General features: G+C 53.8%; 1 protein-coding gene across 1 annotated transcript in view; it reads right to left on the bottom strand.

Moving 5' to 3' along the window:
• The window catches only part of RIN3 (Ras and Rab interactor 3), a 123,133-nt gene that overhangs the window by 39,541 nt on the left and 68,840 nt on the right, over positions 1 to 14,752 (bottom strand). Inside the window, exon 4 of the mRNA XM_058740104.1 lies at positions 4,756 to 4,828. Coding sequence (XP_058596087.1) covers positions 4,756 to 4,828 — 73 coding nt within the window. The remainder of the gene's footprint in view (positions 1 to 4,755; positions 4,829 to 14,752) is intronic.

Below are 14,752 nucleotides of genomic sequence, written 5' to 3'. Positions count from 1 at the left end.
AGCCCTTGGGTGACTTTTGTGGTTTTGAAAGTTTATCACTGTAGAGGGAAAAACATGATCTTATTTTGGTAAATTTTTTATTAAAAAAATTTTGTTTTAATTTTTTTAACGTTTTATTTATTTTTGAGAGGGAGCACACGCGAGTGGGAGAGGGGCAGAGAGAGAGAGGGAGACACAGAATCCAAAGCAGGCTCCAGGCTCCGAGCTGTCAGCACAGAGCCCGACGCGGGGCTCGAACTCAAAAACTGCGAGATTCATGACCTAAGCCGAAGTTGGACGCTTCACCGACTGAGCCACCCAGGCACCCCTAAAACATTTTTGTTTGTTTATTTATTTATTTGAGAGAGAGAGAGAGAGAGAGAGAGAGAGAGAGAAAGTGCAAGTTGGGGAAAGGTAGAGAGAGAGAGAAAGTGCAAGTTGGGGAAAGGTAGAGAGAGAGAGAGAGAGAGAGAGAGAATCCTAAGCAGGCTCTGCACTGTCAGCACAGAGCCCAACACGGGGCTCGATGGTCTCACGAGCCACAAGATCGTGACCTGAGCCGAAATCAAGAGTTAGATGCTTAACTGACTGAGCCACCCAGGCACCCTACTTTGGTAAACTTTCCAAGTGAGAGAGAGGGAGAAGGTGAAAACCAGCATGAACTTCGACAGACCCTGCGAAACCCCTAGCTCTGCCAGTCCTGGCTGGGTGTCATTTCCTTCTCAGCTTCCCGGTGTGACGGAGGGGACATGATGCCCTCCCACGGGCTTGTTTTGAGAATTCAATGAGCCGGGGCATAGAAAATGCCGGCAGTGCACGCCAGCACCTAGTGGGGGCTTGTGTGTTTCATTCCTCCTCCTAAAAGCACAGGTCATGGGTGCTTCCCAGCGTGGTCGGGCTCCTTCCCTCTCCGCCGCTCACGGGCACCACCCCCAGGTAAGACCACGGCTCCTGAGGAAGCTGGGAAGGCAACGCCAGAAACAGCTTTCTTCAGAGGCAAAGAGGAGAGGCCTACCACCCTGTCCCCGTGGGAAAGGAGGGTGGTAGCTTAGTCACAACATTGTGTAGTCAGGCCCGAGGGTCTCCACCCTTCCTTCCTCATTTCAGCTAACGGCACCCACTCCACGAGGCTAGACGCCTGGCCCCTGGGTGCGCTAAGGATTTGTCCTCGCGGTCCTTGTAAGGGGCTTGGTAGAGTGCCTGGAGCACAGTCAGTGCTCCAGAAAAGATCCAGTATGTTCACGGCCCTGTTGCCCAGGAGAGCAGCCCCAGCGCCCCCCTGGCTCCTCTGTTCCCTGACTCCCTTCTGCAGTGGCTGTCCCCCCCACCCCTCTCAGTTCCTCCAGCTGGCGCTGGGGCAGGGGCCTCCCCGCAGGCACTGCGTGGCTGCGGTGGCCCTGGGCTGGTCTCCCCTCTCCCCTCCTCCCCTCTGCTGTCTGCTGCGGCCACGCAGGTGTGCTAGAGTGCGGCCCAACTGGGAGCAGCGGTGGGGCTCACAGCAGCCGAGGAAGGATGTCCCCACAGCTCCCAGGCTTGGCGTTCAAGGCCTTCCATCTCATCCCCACCCACGTGTCCAGCTCTCCCACACAGCCGTTCCCAAGCTTCCCACCGCCAGTCTTCCCCGCCGTGCGGTGTCCTCTACCTAGAATTCTCTCCCTGCTCTTCCTTGCTTGGTCTCCAGTGTCACCTGTTCCACAGGAAGGCCTGGACCCTCCCACCCGTGGAAGGGGAGGGCTGCAGGGGAACAGCACATGCACTCTCTAGGCCCCAGGCCCTGCATCGTGTGCCGGGAAGAAGCAGCTGGGGTTTGGGGGTCCAGATAAGCTTGGGTTCAAATCGGCTCAGGACTGAGCTGTGTGACCTGAGCGGGCGACGGCCCCAGCCTCAGTTTCCTTGTCTGTAACAGCTGTAAGAACACCCGTGATGGCCCCTGGAGTGTTTACGTCACACCAGGGCCTCTGGCAGGCCCCTTACAAGGAACTTTGTGTCTGATTCTTAGCACAACTTGGGGGCAGGGGGCATCAGCCTCTGAAGTGGGTCCGTAGATGAGAACACCTCCCCACAAGCCAGCTGTAGGGGTTAGAAAGAACTCTGTGGGCAGAGCGCAGACCAAGCCTGACTCTACACAGATGCCTGGTCAATCAATGGGAGCCGGTTTGCACAGTCTGCTGTTGCCCCAGCCTGACCCACGGACACCTCTTACCAGCCCTGCCCACCCATCGCCCAGCCTCAGTGGGGTCTGCTCCCGGGGACTGGCACCTGTGACCCTCAGAGGGTTGTCCTGAATGCTGGAGCCTCACTGCCTGCCCCACTGACCCTGCGGAGAGCCACAAATGCCTCTGTCATGGGGGCTGGTCGGGTGGCTTGGTGGGTACGAAAGCCTAGCCCCGCTGGCTTTAAGGTGGACAACGCTGAGGTCTCTCTTCTGCTCCAGAGCCGCCCTTGGGATCCTGCTGAGGCTGGGATGGCCCCTGCAATCTCACCTCTGCTGGACTCCTCTCCCTCCCGCGTCCTAGCTCCCCCTCCCCCTGCTGCTCTCTCCTTGGGGGCAAGTCCTTTAGCATCACCTGTATGTGTGCCTCTAGGAGAGCCCTAGCTAAGCTATGACTGCGCCCCACCCCAGACCCGCTGGGTCAGAATCTCTGGGGTAGACTCCAGGAGTCGGTATTGTTTTAAAATTTTTTGTCCTGTTTATTTGAGAGACAGAGAGAGAGAGGCGGGGCGAGGGGGAGAGGGAGACACAGAATCCAAAGCAGGCTCCAGGTTCCCAGCTGTCAGCACAGAGCCTGACGCGGGGCTCGAACTCACGAACTGTGAGATCATGACCTGAGCTGAAGTCGGACGCTTAACCGACTGAGCCACCCGGGTGCCCTCAGGAGTCTGTATTTTTAACCAGCTTCCTGGGCGACTGCAAAACCCAGGCAGGTCTGGGAAGGCTCTCTAGAGCCCTCACACCAGACGACCATCCAGTCCGGAACGTTAGGGTGAGCACTCTGAAGCGGGCCCGTGTCTTCCCGCATGGGGACAGGGAGGGGGGAGCGTGTGCTCCCAAGGAAAGTGCTGGCTCTATGCTCTGCCATCTTGGCGACCATCCCCTCGAGAGCTAAGGCATCCACAGCTAGGGGAGGCCGGATGACAGCGAGGTAACGGGTCTCCAGCTCCTGGCCTGGGGCTCTTCCTCCCACAGCATCTCACTCCTCACAGACGGCCTTGGTGCTGACACCAAAGACGGTAATGTTGACTTCGAGACATACGGGCTCTGTGCCCTGTGATCTCGTGGGTTCCCTGAGCAGCTGAGGGTGGGCAAACGGGCACCTGTTTTTCTGGAACGCAGAGAAACAGCAGCCAGAGGCGGAAAGGTCGGCAGGTGACAGCGTGCGCTTGGTGACCATGGCTCCAGATCTCTCTGGACACAAAGTCACTACTCCAGCACGCCCTCCCAGGGCCCAACCCACGGAAACAGAACCAGAACACCTACTAGCTGCTGGGTGGCTCCTTTATCCGCTTTCTTTCTCTGGCATGTGTCAGCGGGTATGAGCATTCCCATTTTACAGAAGAGGAAGTTGAGCCTCAGAGAGACGAAGAGACGAGTGCAAGTTCTGGGCTCTGCAATTATGTCATTGTTCATTTATTCATTCCAAGCACCAAACGCCATGCCGGGCACTCTCTCCTAAGACAGGAACTTCTCAGAACAAGAAAGCTCCCTGAGAGCTCGGCAGGTCATAACATATGGAGGGCCAGGGGGCCTCTGCCACTCTGCCTCGGAAAGAACATGCCAGATCATTGAAATTATTGTGAGAGGCACACGGTGCGGGGGGCGGGGGCAGTTGTAGCAAAGATCATAGACCTTGGAGATTTACCTACTTTCAATCTCCATGCCGCCATTTACCACCCATGTGACCTGAACAAGTTACTTCCCTCAGCCTCAGCTTCCACATCTGTGAAATGGGAACTTCCCTCAGGGAACTGTTCGCAAGACTTACAAAGGTAATGGATATAAAAACTCTTAGCACAGTGCTGGGTACCGGAGAGCCCTCAACAGGTGCTGGCTGTCAGCGGCTGCTATCACCCAGCATCACGTTTTTCTGCCCATCGCAGCCCAGGAGGGTTCCGGCAGGTGGGAAGGGCGTACTGGGTTGAGCATGGTTTTCACGGGAGGCAGCAAGGATGGTCTCTCGGACGCATGGAGAAGCGAGCCTGGAGCCCTGGAGCCCTGGAGCCCAAGGCATCCTGTCCAGCCCTCGTCAAGGGCCTGGAGCTTCAGCCATTATGACACCAAAATACCTTTTTACATCCCTATTGGCCTGCAGCCAGTTCTGAGGAAACAGAGCAGCTCTGAGGGTGGTGATCAGTCACTCACCCCACCCAGCAGCTACTTAATAATCACAGGCTCTGTCCCACTGAGGGGTATCAGCCCTTCCTGTTGTCCCCACAGGAAGTGCCATCTATAACCCCTGCAACAGGGCGGGTCAGGTCCTCATGGGACTCCAGGCTGTCCTGGAAGCTGGAGCACAGGAAGTTGGGGTAAGGGGCTGTGAGCCAGGGGGCAGGTGGTGACGAGGGAGGGGCCCTTACCGGCCAGACTAAGATAGCATCAGAGCCAACACCTCCCTCATGGTTACCAGGGCAAAGCCGGGGACCGTCCCCTCTCTGTGCCTCCTCTGGGCCGAACCTTTCCTTCCCTCTGGGGGCTCCCCTGTGACCCTCACCCCCACCCAAGGGTGCACGAATGCCGGTTGCAACCAGATGCCCTTCTGTGGGGCCAGATCTACTCACCTACTGACACAGTAGAACGCGATCAGTCTGAAGATGTCCTCAAACACAAGAACCGAGCCTTCCAGGTACAGTACTGAGGAGAGATGACAGAAGCTCTGGATGAGTGTCCCTGCCAGGCGGAAGGAGACTCCCTGAGGGTTGGGGCCATACCTGCCGCCTTCACAGGGGGTCCCAGTGCCAACCACAGTGCCTGGCATCCTGCAGCCTCATACACATTGGCTCCTAACCAGACTGTAGGCAAGTGGGGACTGAACTTCTGTGGTGTTAATCCACTGAGATTTCAGGGGACTATTACAGCAGCTGGTTATCTTTGATATACAGTCATCATTTGGGGCAAAATGACACAGGAGACTCTAGATCGTAAAAGCAGAATTAAACATTGAATTGATGAGGGTCATCTCAATCTGACAAGGAACTGGGAGGGGGGCCAGCAGGGGGCAAGTTGCCCAGTTCTGTCTGGGTCTCCAGGAGGTGCAGGAGGGCAGGACCAGGGCCACTGGCCTTTCACCCAAGAACCCTTGGGCCTGTTAGAACCTTACTCGGTTTGGCTATATGGGTAATCCAAGAGTGAGGGTGACCCTGGTATTTCCCAGCTCTGACAACAAAAAAGGATCAAAGCACTTGCCCAAGATGCCATCCCAAGGTGGATATGGCTCCTTGGAGGGGCACGGTGCTGGGATGTGCCTGAAGGTAAGTGGGGGTGGACCGACCGCACTTTGGAACCCAAAGGGGACCGACCAAAGAACCCTGCTTTGGGTTCTCAGGACAAGGGGCCCAGAGAAGCTAAGCCATTTGGTCGAAGTCCAATGCCCATCTTGGCTGTCATGCAAGTTCACGACCCCTGACTGTCATCCCAGGGCTCCATATGCCCAACAGGTGATGCTCCCTGTGTTGGGGATCCCCCACAGTGAACTTTCTCAGGCACCAGAGATACCAAGAAACAGAGGGTCACACTTCAGCTCCAATTTCCTAAGGTTCTTCTCCCATCTGTGTGGTGGAGGGGAAGTCAGGACCTGGGTCCCAGGCCTGGCTCCAACCATGGGTCAGGGCCACCACCTGCAAAAGGAAGGAGCCCTTCCAACCATACATCTAGATGACAGGAGGCTGTTCTGTTTTCAAAGCCTAGGACAGCATTTCACTGCATTGTGCTCTGCGACACGGGCACACACGAACCAACATGTTTTGTTCCAATAGCTTGGTATCATTTTATTTTATTTTTTATTTTTTTCACATTTATTTATTTTTGATAGAGAGAGACAGAGCACAAGTGGGGGAGGGGCAGAGAGAGAAGGAGACACAGAATCCGAAGCAGGCTCCAGGTTCCGAGCTGTCAGCACAGAGCCCGACGTGGGGCTCGAACTCACAAACTGCGAGATCATGACCTGAGCCAAAGCTGGATGCTTAACTAACTGAGCCACACAGGTACCTCTGAATAGCTTTATTTTTATATTTGCCTTCTTTCAACGTACTAGACACTGTTCTAAACGGTTAACAGGATTTTTGAAAAAGAAGTTACACTCATCATCTATTTACGGCAAAGAAATAATGGTTTCCCATAGACACTTTAAAAGGGAGTTTAAAGAAAAACGCTAAGTAAATTTTTTTTAAATGTTTATGTATTTCTGAGAAAGAGAGACAGAGAGAGACAGAGACACAAAATCCAAAGCAGCCTTTGGGCTCTGAGCTATTAGCACAGAGCCCGACACAGGGCTCAAACTCACTAGCCATGAGATCATGGTCTGAGTCCAACTGACTGAGCCGCCCAGGCGACCCAAGAAAAAATACTAAGTAGATTAAAGTGCCAGTGGTACTTGGAAGGTGCATACAAATGACTTAGTCAGAAACATCCATCCCTGGAACTGCCACCCTTTGTGAATGAGTAGCAGTTGGGGCGGGCCACAGCGCCACCTAGTGCTGGCATTTGGGGCATCACCGACTCTCTCAAGAAGCGACAGGCCAAGGGAGCCCCGGGCCAAAAAAGACATCCTGTAGCCTCAAGAGGTAGAGAGAGCTCTGTCTATCAAGCGGGGAAGTAAAGACTTCCTTGCGAATCCCTCAAGGGGAGGCTAGTAGTGATGCATGCAGAAAGCCTAGCATACCTGGTGCGCGTACTCAACAGTTAGTAGCTGTCCCTAGCCACGGGGACACGGGGACATGTCTGACCTTTGCAGGACACACTTGAAACTTTTAAGATAAAGTCAGCCACTCCCTCTTCTGCGGGGACAGCATCCCTTCACACCACGGACACCCCTGGGGGAGCTCCTGCATGCCGGGGCCAGGGTGTGGCCCAAATCTGAGTCTCCTCTCCCCCAGGACCCAGCACAGTGTGTGGCACGCAATTTGGGAGATCACTATGTGTATTAAATGTCTATCTGGGAGGGAGACCCCGGAGGAATAGAGGCCTCGGGACACTTTGGATGGCTCATCGCTCTCCCCCGCAGGAGTCCAAAGGGACACCTCAGACCTGAGGGAGTCCCGACAGACAGCTTCACATCATTCCGGAGCACGGGCTAATGCAAATGGGTAAGCGTTCGACGATCCTAATGTTGGCTGGGCTTAGCTTCCAGGACCGTCCAGAGTTCTGTGCTGTACCGGCCTGGTGCCTCGTATGTGGGCGCCCGGGCCCAACTGCCCAAATGTGAACATGCCTCTGTCACTCTGTTGCTTACCCTCTCTATGCCTTGGTTTCTTCAGCTATAAAACAGGGATAATAAAGTATCCACCTGTTATGGGTTGAATTGTGTCCCCCAAAAAGATATGTTGAGGCCCTGACCCTGATTTGGAAATAGGGTCTATGTAGGTATAATCAAGTTAACATGCAGTCAGACTGGATTGGGGTGAACCCTAAATCCCATGAATGGTGTCCTTACAGAAATGTGTAAAGACGTGGGACACAAACGCAGAGAGGAGAAGGCCACATAATGATGCAGGCAGAGATTGGAGCAAGGCCTCTATGAGTCAAGCAACACCAGAGAGTGCTAGTTTTCACCAGAAGCTAGAAGAGAGGCGTGGAACAGATTCTCCCTGATCTGCAGAAACAACGAACACGTTGACTGTTGATTTCTGACCTCCAGAACTGCGAGAAAATAAACCTGTGTTGTTTTAGGACCACAAATAGCACAGTGGTCCTAGGACACTAATGAACCCACTCATAAGCAATGCTCATTCCCAGAAGCTGCTAGAATGGTGCACAGCACGCTCAGTCAGTGACAATACAGGATTACTAAACTGTAACTTTAAACTAGTAAGCCAGTCATGGAGGCAGAAGGGTTTCTGTGGCTCTGCTTGGCATTATTTCGTATGGCTCCTCAAAAGAAAACCTGTCCCTTGGGGGGCCCATTTTCCTCACTTTATCCTGTCAACACAGTCCATATTCCTACCCCTGGGCCTTTGCTCGTGCTGTTGCTCTATGCATGAGAATCCATCTTTTAAAAAAATTATTATTATAATTTATTGTCAAGTTAGCTAACATACAGTATATACAGTGTGCTCTTGGCTTCGGGATTAGATTCCCATGATTCATCACTTACATAAAACACCCAGTGCTCATCCCAACAATGCCCTCCCCAATGCCCTTCAACCATTTTCCCTGCTCCCCTCCCCCCCACCCCGCCCCGCCCCTCCACTCCCTTCCACCCTCAGCTTGTTCTCTGTATTTAAAAGTCTCTTACGGTTTGCAATCTTTGCCCTTCGCCACCTTCAGGATTCAGCTCTACGTCTATCTTCCGGCACCAAAACCTTTCCCGAGTGTTCCGACCACCCCCAGGGAAAGCTGCACACAGGAGGGACTATGCAAACCACACATTTTCCCATCAGGGAAACGTCATACATTCGCTCACATTGTGATGTGAGGTCGTGAGACTGTGGACCCCCTGAGAGCAGGAACAGGTCTTAACTTTCCTCATCACCTGCCCTGCACCTGACACCGTGTTGGGCACCCAGGAGGACTCTGAAAGGGACAGCCGGGCTGACCAGGCCCTCCGGGGCTGGAATCGAGAGTGGACCAAATTTATAGAGACAAAAGTAGGTGAGTGGCTGCTTAGGGCTCGGGGGTGGGGGAGGGAGGAGAGGTAGGGAGATGATATGGTTTTCATTTTTTTAAAAATTGTGCTGAGCTACAAAAACACACAATTTAGCGTTTTAACTATTTTAGGGGTGCAGTTCAGTAGCATTAAGCACAAACACATTGGGCAACACGGGGCTTCTTTTTTGAGGCGATAAAATGTCCTCACACTCACTAGAGTGGGGATACACCACTCCGAACCAAAAGCCGCTAAAGGAGCCCCCTAAGTAGGTGAATTGTGTGAACTAAATATATTATATGGCTATCTTTCAATAAGGCTTTATTGAAAGCCTACATAAAAAAAAGGAGTAGACTGAATTTCACTGCCTAGATTGTGTTTTTCTGGGAGTTTTATAATGAGCACATAAGACCTCAGTAAGCAGAGAAACTATAAAGAGTCTACATTTTTCTCTAGCCTTTTAAAAAAAAATGTTTATTTTTGAGAAAGAGAGAGAGACAGAGTGTGAGCAGGAGAGGGTCAGAGAGAGAGAGAGACACAGAATCCGAAGCAGGCTCCAGGCTCTGAGCTGTCAGCACAGAGCCTGACGCGGGGCTTGAACTCACAAACCATGAGATCATGACCTGAGCTGAAATCCGATGCTTGACCGACTGAGCCACCCAGGCACCCCTCTTTGCTCATTCTGTACTCAAGTTATTCGCTGTTTTGTTTTGAAGGGCTCAGGGTTCCTCTTTAGCTAGGACATTTTCATAACGTATTCATTTCTCCACAAATATTTATTGTGCTCATCATCTTGATAAAAAGGGTAGGTGGATATAGAAATTGAGAAGCAGCCTCACAGGTAGAAGAATGACAGGGAATTTGCCAATGGTCTGGCCATAGGACATCGCTCAAGCTGGGTCCCCGACAGGAAAGGCCATAGGCGCAGGATCTGAGAATAAAAAGCCACTGTGACGACAGGCTGGGGAATGGTTCGCAACTGGGGAGCAGGAGGGACAGACGTCGGCAGGCCTGGCAGGTGCAGCCAGGCCCGCTGGTCCTCATGCCTCCGACCCCTCGAGGCTCCTTCCCGGCTTGGAAGGCCGCAGTTACCTTCTGGCGGCCCAGCAGCACGGTTGCCATGGGAACCGCCACCTGGGCAGTTTGTGGCTCAGGTGGGAAAAGGCCTCTTTGCTACTCTCACGTAGCAGAGGCTCGATTTTCTGCAGTAGATGAAAACTACTACCCCTGCTCCCAGGGGTGAAAGTGGGGAGAGTAGCAGTTTCTCTGGAGTCCGGGGGACCCTGTGGGTCCAGGCCCAGCTCTGGCGCCCACTTGCTTCCAGAAGCTCCTGCAGCAGCTGCCTGTCCTGTGAAATGGGAGAACAGCCATCTCCCTGCCCGAAGGAAGGGTGCTGCCAGACTAGGGCTTGTGGGATCGCTGGTCCCAGCGGAAGGAGAAGCGGCCAGGAGGGAGCACAGAGAGTCCCACGCTGGGCAGCAGGTCGGCTGTGCTCTCTGGGCGGGCACAGATCCGAGCACGAGTGGTGGACACCCTCGTTCCCGCTCCAGGCAAAGCCCACGCGGGAACGGTACCGACCAGGCATGGGCTCCCGGTTCCATCGGCCACATGCCCAGAGACCAAAGCCCTTACTCTCAGAGACTTGCTTCCTGAAACTGCCACGTGATGATAAGAGTAACCGAGACCCTCCTTGGCCCTCTGGCTCCTCGTGCAGAGGTCAGAGTGGTACCCTGAAGAGGTGCTGAGAGAGGGCTAGCAGCGGCCCCTGCACCAGAGGGAACACAGAGGTCCGAAGGGCTGGGGAGGGAGCCCAGGAGGGGCGAGTTAGGGCTCAGGGACCTAGAGAGGATGACAATTTGAAAATGTGCTGGAGACAGTTTCCTCTCTCTCTCCTTGCCTGGTACCGATGGTCCAGGTAGACACCTTGGCCTCTGGCTCATTGGCTGGCCCGGAGCCCCTTGATTGTCTATTTACAAGCTCGCCTGAGCCTCCCTCTGTGAAACTTCCATCCCCTCTGAGCCCCGAAGCTTCTCAGTGTAAGATCATCCTTCCTTAGCTCCCCTCCCAACCCCCACCACATCTCCTCCATCAACCACGGGTCCCTGAGAGGAGGGGCATGAGCTGCAGGGAGGCTGACAGGGAAAGGAACAGGGAGGAACTGCCAGTCATGGGCAGGGGTCCAAACAGGGGGCTGCTTCCAAATGCCCCTAATGCTCTGTTATAGGATCTGGCAAGGGAGCAGAAAGGTGCCTTCTCTTCCAGGTGGCTGTAGCCCTGCCCTAAACTGTACAACCTGACAGGCAGAACACCAGCTGGAGTTCATCTCCCACCAATGAGGCACTTTTGGACAGTGCACAAGCTGTGCAACTGTCCATGGCAGCCCTGGATGTGAGTCATGGCCATCTTTGCTGGTTGCAGTAGGCATAAGGAGCAATTTCCTAGTAATTTCATCTTAAGAATTTTAAGATGAAAAAGTACTGCAATGTCTTTTGTCTTTTTACTGAGTTCTATCCCACATCCCAAATTTGCTCAGACTGGAGACGCAACCACACCCAAAAGCCCCTCCCACTGGACTGAGAACCATTGAGAGCCAGAAAGGAAGGGCCCTTAGAGACAGGTCTGGTCCAAACTCTCTCACTGCATAGATGAGGAAACTGAGGTCCAGGGAAGGTACATCATTGTGCTGTGAGCCAGTATTAATTTGGGTGCTCCCCAGAGTTTGATTATGGTGCTCTCTGGAATCTGATTGCTATTCTGATTGTTCTGCCCCCTTCTCCCAAATTCCTGGCTTTAGGAACCATGGGCTTTAAGCCTCCTGATTAATAATGGAGGGGTACAGTTTTCAAGGTTTCAGAATAATAATAACAATAGCAATAATAATATCGACCACTTATTAAGTGCCTACTGTGTGCCAGTCTCTATTTTTAATCATCATGGCAACTCCATTATCCTCATTTTACAGGCCAGGAAGCTGAGGCGCAGAGAGGTTAAACACATGGCCCGAAGGCCACAGTCATGATTAAGTGCCACCAGCCTGGGAGCCTGGTATATCAGCTGCCTTTTTTTTGTCCAGAGAGGTGGCCTGGGGTGGAGGGAGGGCGTCCCAGTACTTCATGCTGGGATGCACTCATTGGGTCCCTGTTTCAAGTGAATAGGGCAGCTAGCAGAGACGCCTGCCCACGGGCCACGCATTTCCTCCCCTGTCACCAGGCAAGCCCCACGTCCCCTTGGGTGACACCCTCCCAGGAAGACCCGTGGCCTCCCTCCCTCCGGCCCTGGTGCTGGGTACACACTCGGCTTTAGAGCAGGATTGCACCGCGTCATGCTGTGTTCCAGCTCTCGGGAGAGCTGGAGTCAGGCCTTCCTCCTTTTCCTTGTCCCAGAGCCAGGACCTTGCCGGGATGATACCGCAGCCCGGGCGGCATTTGCTGTCGCTAAAAGCATCGCCCCCGAGCCTCACGCTGGCGGCCACATCCGCCAACAGCTGCGGCTACACGGTTCGAGCTGTAACGAAAGATTCCTTTTCTTGGATGGCGCTCTTCCATAGTTAGCGACTGTGCAGACGAAGCTGTAAGTAGGGGAAAAGGAATACAGAGCAAATCGTCACGATGCAGATGGGGACTTTGCCTGGGAACTATTTATGGGTTCAGAGGCCAAAACAGAAGGGGCGACGTTAGACAGATGAGTGAACTGCCAAGTGTCAGGGAAGACTAAATCACGCGTAAGCAGACGGGGAGGAGTTTGGGGAGAAGGGGCAGGGAGGGGTGGAGGACAGCAAAGCAGAGGCATGCCGCCTGCCATCTGGGGGTCTAACTACCCACAGGGAATGAGCTGCCAGTCTGGGAAAGCCATCCACCTGCGCCTCCGCTCACATTCAGCGATCAGCAGGTGTCTTTGTCTCCATCAAGAAGAAACGCTTTGCTCTGTTGGGCCAAAGGAAGAAAAGGAGGTGGCCCGAGGCACCACCCTATTGGCGAGAACACCCCCAAGTCCCACAGAAGGACCCATCAAGGCACAACCCAGCTCAGGAAACAACCCGGCCTCAGGGTCTTACCCCAGAGTTTGCAAACTTTAATCTGAGGTCTAGAAGAAAAGCGACGACCACTTACAAAAACCGGGAGGCCCAGAGAGGTTCAGTGGCTCGGCAGAGGCCACAGAGAGCTGGGAAGTGATCCCGGGACGTGACTCTACAGCCCGCGCTCTCACAAAGCACACGCTCTTGGTTCTCCAGACCCCGCCGTCCAGGAGAAACAACATGCAAACTATGCGTGCAATTTTAACGTTTCCTATAGCCACATTGGAAATGGTAAACACAATCAGGTCAAGTGAATCCTAATCATATATTCTATTTAATCCCAAATATTGAAAATATTATCAGTCCCATAAATCATAAAGATAAAAAATTACTAGTGGGATATTTTAGATATTAAAAAAAATTTTTTTTAACATTTATTTATTATTGAGAGACAGAGACAGACAGAGCATGAGAGTGGGACGGGCAGAGAGAGGGGGAGACACAGAATCTGAAGCAGGCTCCTGGCTCCGGGCTGTCAGCACAGAGCCGGACGCGGGGCTTGAACTCACGGATCGTGAGATTGTGACCTGAGCCGAAGTTGGACGCTTAAAGTATGCTGAGTTTCAGAAATCCTGCTGTGGAGGGAGAGCCGGTCTATGCTCCCAGGACAACTGGCAGGAGCCCATGGGCGCTGCGGATGTCCACACCTAGCGTGCCACCGGGTGCCCAACATCGGTGCTTAGAGTGGAACTGGATGGAAGACAGGAGCGCCCACCAGGACTCTGAATCACAGGGATCTCGTTCCCATCCTCCTCCCCATCAGTGCCATGCAAGGAGTCATGGAATCAAGAACTAGGGACCAGCCTCGGGGCAAATGACCTTTCACTTGCTTCCAGATGCTGCTGGAACGCCAACTTGGCAACATCCAGCCCAGGGCTCAGGACGCAGCTTGCTTCTCTGCAAGCATCCTGGGGCAGGCTCGGCCCTTGCCAAGGGGGAGGCCTACGGTTCTGGGGAGCAAATTCAGCGGGGGCGATAGGGCACTGCATTGCGGCTGTAGGGTCAAACGGCACTCCCAAAATCAGCCCATCAGTGGGCGAGTGGGTGCTCTGATCTTTTATCTGGCTCCTCACTGGTTCTGAATGTGGGGGTGGACAAAAGGGGTGTTATTTATAGACACCCCCCACCGCATCCCCATAGGCATAGGGCCGGATGCTCTCTTGAATCACCATAAATACCCCTGGTCAGGAAAGGACACACTGTTGCTGCACGGAGAAGAGACTCTGCTCACACAGGGAAGTTGGTGTGACCGCCCAGGGGTCAGGGCCCCACATCCTCAGGCATTTCCTCCCGCCCCAGGTTCCTCCAGCCCGTCACCTAATCCAAATTCCCCTTTAGCTACCAGATGGCAACTCTGTGGTGCAGCAAGAACAGAGATGGAAATGGGTATCTTGACCCCAAAGGGCGTGACCACCAGGGAGGGTCACTGCAGAGTCAGCATCTCATGCCCCGGAGACTCTCAAATCTCCATCCTGAGTCCTGGACCCATGGGTTTCTTCAAATATTTGCTGAGCACCTACTATGTGCCAGGCACTGCTCCAAGCCCTGGGGTGATGGTGGTGGCTTCTTTCTCCTGGGCTCGGTGGTTCCCCGTGTCCCTTACTGTCACCCCCGCCCACCATTCTTCCCCTGGACCTGGGGTGACACTGCCACAGGTCCCTGACACCCGGTGCTTACAGGCCCCTCTTCCTTCTTCAGCCATTTCTGCCCACACGTGCTGCCAGTCCTCTTCCTAAGTGTCTCCTCCGTCCACACCCGCTGTAGGAGCCGGTGCGGGCCCCACCCTGCTCCCCTCTGGTCTCCATCCTGGGTTGTCCCCCCGCCCACCCCAGCAGTGGGGGGGCTTCTGTGTGAAAGGCACATCAGACCATGTCCCCCATCTTTTTTTTTTTATTTAAAA

The sequence above is a fragment of the Neofelis nebulosa genome, chromosome 7 (assembly GCF_028018385.1).
Source record: "Neofelis nebulosa isolate mNeoNeb1 chromosome 7, mNeoNeb1.pri, whole genome shotgun sequence".
Classification (NCBI taxonomy): Eukaryota; Metazoa; Chordata; class Mammalia; order Carnivora; family Felidae; genus Neofelis; species Neofelis nebulosa.
This window is presented reverse-complemented; position numbering and strand designations above follow the sequence as displayed.